This window comes from Hyaena hyaena, unplaced genomic scaffold (genome assembly GCF_003009895.1).
Source record: "Hyaena hyaena isolate Hyena2069 unplaced genomic scaffold, ASM300989v1 scaffold_4, whole genome shotgun sequence".
Taxonomy (NCBI): domain Eukaryota; kingdom Metazoa; phylum Chordata; class Mammalia; order Carnivora; family Hyaenidae; genus Hyaena; species Hyaena hyaena.
Window position 1 is genome coordinate 9,447,630 of NW_024080636.1, and position 5,320 is coordinate 9,452,949.

The 5,320-nt window shown below is 50.8% G+C and overlaps 1 protein-coding gene across 7 annotated transcripts in view; it reads right to left on the minus strand.

The window, feature by feature from the left end:
* Window positions 1-5,006, minus strand: part of RABL2B (RAB, member of RAS oncogene family like 2B) — a 25,275-nt gene extending 20,269 nt beyond the window's left edge. The window contains exons 1-3 of one of the 7 annotated variants that reach the window (XM_039236679.1): window positions 4,923-5,001; window positions 4,630-4,738; window positions 3,082-3,247 (exon numbers count right to left, since the gene is read on the minus strand). In XM_039236679.1, coding sequence (XP_039092610.1) covers window positions 3,082-3,188 — 107 coding nt within the window. In that variant the 5' untranslated portion in view covers window positions 3,189-3,247; window positions 4,630-4,738; window positions 4,923-5,001. Of the gene's footprint in view, window positions 1-3,081; window positions 3,248-4,629; window positions 4,739-4,922 lie in introns of those variants that run through there. The other 6 variants (XM_039236675.1, XM_039236688.1, XM_039236694.1 and 3 more) reach the window with 6 other exon arrangements.
* Between the last annotated feature and the right edge of the window lie 314 nt (window positions 5,007-5,320).

The window sequence follows — 5,320 nt, forward strand, 5'->3', positions numbered from 1 at the left end:
AAAATTAATAGGCAACCAACGGAATGGGAAAAGATAGTTGCAAATGACATATCAGATAAAGGGTTAATATCCAGAATCTATAAGGAACTCACCAAACTCCACACCCGAAAAACAAACAACCCAGTGAAGAAATGGGCAGAGGATATGAACAGACACTTCTCCAAAGAGGACATCCAGATGGCCAACAGACACAGGAAACGATGCTCAGTATCCCTCCTCATCAGGGAAATATAAATCAAAACCACACTGAGATACCACCTCACGCCAGTCAGAGTGGCTAAAATGAGCAAATCAGAGAACTCTAGATGCTGGCGAGGATGTGGAGAAACGGGCACCCTCCTACACTGTTGGTGGGAATGTAAACTGGAGCAGCCCCTCTGGAAAACAGTGTGGACGTTCCTCAAAAAGTTAACAACAGAACTCTCCTATGACCCAGCAATAGCACTGCTAGGAATTTATCCAAGGGATACAGAAGTGCTGATGCATAGGGGCACATACATATACCCCAATGTTCATAGCAGCTCTCTCAACAATAGCCAAATCATGGAAAGAGCCTAAGTGTCCATCAACTGACAAATGGATCAAGAAGATGTGGTTTATCTATACAATGGAATACTACACGGCAATGAGAAAGAATGAAATATGGCCATGTGTAGCAACGTGGATGGAACTCGAGGGTGTTATGCAAAGTGAAATAAGTCAGGCAGAGAAGGACAGCTACCATATGTTTTCACTTATAAGTGGAACAGGAGAAACTTAACAGAGGACCACGGGGGAGGGGAAAGGGAAAAATAGTTGGGGAGAGGGAAGGAGGCAAACCATGAGAATACTGAGAACAATGGAATATATGGAAACCAACTTGACAATAAACTATAAAAGAAAAAAATAAAAAATAAAAGCCATCAACCAAAACCAGCAATGCATCTGAATTAAGCATTAATTTATTTTGAAGATTCATATTTATTCATTTTCTTTCTTTTCTAAAGATTTTATTATTTTTTTAAGGTAAGCTCTATAACTCAATGTGGGGGGTCTAAGTCATGACCCTGAGATCAATGGTCACACGCTCTATCAACTAAGCCAGCCATGTGCCACTGTATTTATTCATTTTCTTCATCAGGTCAAACTAGTGGAAGATGGGAAGATGAAACTAAGATCCACTGAAGAACCACCATGTGTGAAATCTTGGGCTAGTAACTCTGAACACACTGTGAAGTAGGCCTTGTTACCTTTCCATCCCACACACACAGATAGGAAGGCCAGGAGTTTAAGTGGTTGGGTCAGGGTGCAAACCTCTCTTAAAGAGTGGATCAGGGAAGGCCGTGTTTTGTTAGTAAGCAGAAGGAGCATCTGAGGTCCACAGAAATCTTTATGAAAGGTAAGGCCCAAAATAGCCTGAAGTCCACCTTCCCAAGGGGAAGACGGCTTATTGAGCTGTAGAAAGAGAAGCTGCAGTCAGAGCATGGGTTCCTCCCAGTGCTGGGCCACCACTACCCAGTGGTATAGAAAACGTGAAGAAAATGTACAGAGCACTGGCTGAGGCTCCAAGTGGCATGGTGATAAGTGGGCACACAGGGAGAGGTTCTACTGATCGCCTAGAGCAGTGTCTGACCCTGGTAGGACTCAGCACTTGTGGAGTGCGTGTCCATTAAAGTGGGCTCAGGCAGGACAATCAGATCACAAGCTGGCCAGGTTGGACAAGGTTGTTGGGGGAGGACATTCTGCTTGGGAAGGGGGCGCATGCAGGAGTGAAGGAAGAGCCCCCCTCAGAAGGCAGTCCCTCTGAGGATGCCTGCTCACAAGCAGTGGAAGAACTACGTCATTCAAGTCCACTCTCAGCAGAGGCTTGGGGGGCCAGAAACACAGGTGCAAAGAGGCAATGGAATCAAGAGGCATGAACATGCTGTGTGAACAAGAATGGCATTTCAGAGAAAGCCTGGTGCTTGGGGTGGGCCCAGCAGTCAACACTGTGGTAATCTTTGAAGTCCTGGCAACCTCTTGGATTCTTATTTTGTGTTTGTTGTCCTAAGTGAGGCTTGTAAGAAAGTAGCATTGAACTGTGAGCTAAGCAGCACTGAGGAAGCTGGCAGGCCACCTTGGGCCTCACACCAAGCTACACTCTCCAAAGCCCCCATCTACTAATGAGCTGACAGCTTGCTCTCTGCCGGCCTACGATTCGTGCTCCCTGTTTGCTGGGAAACACTAAACTTGGCTGGGGAAAAAGGGGGTGTTATTTACTGTGTAATCTCCCTCAGCTACAAGACTCACCCTCATTTTCATTGCACAGGCATGTTGTTGAAGACGGTCAGAGCAACTGTAAGACACTAAACTAGAGCTGCAGTGTGCATGTATGGGGTGGGGTAGATAGAATGTGAATTCATGAAGACGGCCTAAAAATCAGCAAAGCCCCTGGAATCAAAGGGTAAGCTAAATAATGATGAAGCTGGAAGACAAGGGGGATCTGGAGCACCTAGGAGACAGGACTCAAGCTGAGAAGGCAGAACGGGACGTGTGGGATCTGCCAGCATTGTAGAGGCCCCCCCTCAACTCTACAGGTGGGAGTCCCAAACCGTGCACATGGGCACTGGAGTCAGTTATGATTCAGCCAGTCTCCACACTGATCACAGCCAGCCGTCATTTCTTTCCACTCTGCTTAATCTGGATGGGTTCCATCAAGAAAGCATCCACACCCCTTCTAATCAATCTGTCACAGGGTCTCCATTCCCACTGTTTCTACCTCACAGACTCCCATCCACACAGCACATGCAGGATCCCCCTGTTCTGACCTCCTCACCTTGGACTGCTTCAGTAGTCTACAGGGTGACCTGCCCCATATCTGCTGCTAGGACTCCTGGAAAAAGCTCTATACACTCAGTCCTTCTGACTTGCTCCCCCCTTCCTCCCTCAACATGCACAGCTACTGCTGTGTTCCTCCTGGTTCCCCCCCACACACCTGGGCTCCAACCAAGACTACTCCCTACCACCCTACAGAAGCCATGATCCTCTGTGCCTCCAGCAGATTTTTCTAATAACCCCGACCTGCTGTGGGGCTGGTCTTCCTTCCCTCATCTCCCAACATACTTGGATTTGCCCACAGCGCTGTCCCCTAGGCAGATGATCTTCACGTTGTCATCAGCATCATATTTCTCTTGGTCGAGCTCGCAGGGCTTGGCTCTGTCGCTGGCCATTGGCTCCCGGCTCCTGGTTGTCCAGCCTGGGGTAGGTGCGTGTGTAGGGGGTCTTGTCACTGTCTGGGAAGTTCAAAAAGAGGCTGTTGTTAAGTAGATTTCCTCAACAGGTTGGTTTGGTTGGTTTCCTCAACCAAATGCATTTCTTCCTCTTCTGGGACCAGGGAGAGAAGGAGCTGATGAGAGCAGGGCCCAAGGACACACTTACACCTTTCTCTATTCATCACCAGCCTGGCTGCCAGTTGCATCACTGTGGGGCTATAATCTTGTCCTCACCCAAATCCTCTTCAGGTGGTGGACCCTATGTCATCTCCTTACTACAGCTATGTTCACAGCCACTCCCACTCCTAAAGACATTATTTTACAAGCTGTACATAGACAAGTTTTCTCACTGGTAAAACGAGGACAAAAGCCAGTGTCCATGTCATACAGTCAATGTGAGACACAGACAGTGCTCTGTAAGCCTGAGCTCTTCCCACTGAATGACAGCCTACAGAGCCAGAGACACCTAATGTGCATTCCCAACCACCCACCTCATGACTCTCACCTCCCCTTCACTTTTCACCCTGCTTCGGTCAGTAGGTGCATCTTCCTCTCTCAGTGTGGACATTCTCCCAACCCTCTTCTCTATGGTTATTTCAAGTATCTCCTAAATGCTGATGATGCCAAATCTGTACCTCCACCAAAATAGCTTCCGTTGGCAGCAGACTCAGGTAGGCAAATACCTACTAGACTTGGACTAGTATATTCTACCAAGCAGGGACAAATAACATGTGAAACCACAAATAGTTAGGTCCTGCCCACTCCAAACATCGATCCTCACATCCCTCATCTGTACAAGACATTACCAGCCAGCTAGTGCCAACACCTAGGTGTGACATCATCTCTAGCTCTGTTCTTTCCTCACTCCCAAATAGAACCTTTGAAACGGTACTGAGAATGTGCAATAGTCCAGACTCTGAGGTAATTAGGCACATAGAAATGATGCCATCGGGCTCTTACTGGGCATTCACCATGAGCAGACCTTGTGCTGGGTTCAGAGGAAAAGAGACACAATGTTGACAGTCTACTGTGGCAAGAGCTAAGGCAAGGGTGTGAACACCGTGGGAGGTGGAAAATACCAACAGGACCCCGAGTTTCCCTGATTGTACCACTGCAGTGCCATTGCCTCTGCTCAGGTAGGGGCTGAGCCATGTTTACCCAGGTACCCTCACCTTCATGAGCAGTGCCTGGGAAGTGGCAGATGCTTGGTAAGCATAATGAGGGAGTGCCCCTTCCACCTCCACCCTGGAGCAGAGTGACCTGTTTAAAAGCCAAACCCAGCCCTGTAGCTTCAAGCTCGAAGAGTTTCAGTGGTTGTCACTGTCCTCACCATCCAGTGCGGAAGCTGTCTTTCATTAAGCTAACATTTCTTTGGCATCCAACACATCTGGGAACCAACCTTCCCCGTTAGTCCGGAGTGCCCTCGCCCCCACACCGCTGCGTGCAACCAACGACGCGTCCTTCTCCTGCCCAGGGCCCAAGGATGGTGGGTCCTAACGCTGGGCCTGCTGGGGGGAAACAAGTAAGACCACGGACTCCTCCGCCTGTGGCCAGCCATTCCCCAGTCCGCGCCCGCCGGTTATGCATCCCGACCTGGTCCCGCGCCCCCGCCCACCCCGCCCCAGTCGCGTCCCGCCCCAGTCGCGTCCCGCCCCGGTCCCCGTTCCTCCCCAAATCCCGTCCTTCTCCGACCGGGTCCCGCCTAGGACCCCGCGGGCCAGCCCGGGGGGCTCACTCCGCGCCGCGCGCTGCTTCCGGCTCAGTCGGCGTCCTCGCAGCTGCTACGCAACCGGGCAAGGACCCGGAGGAGGGCTGCCCGGCAGGAGGCCTGAAGGACCCCTCCGGGGCGCGGGCTGGCTAGTGCGGTGCCGGGCGGGAGTACCGCGGGTGACCGCGGGCGCCGCCGGTGCTGGTGCTGAGTAGCGGCTGGCGGCCCGTAGGCCCGGCGGCAGAGCCCGGGGGCGGCGGAGTACGCGAGGCGGGCATCCTGCGATGTTTAGTGGGGTAACGTGGATAAATGCAACTGGATTGTGTTTTTCTTCTTGGTGTGGGAATTTGTGACAAAGTAGCTTGTGGCTGTTTGATTTCTT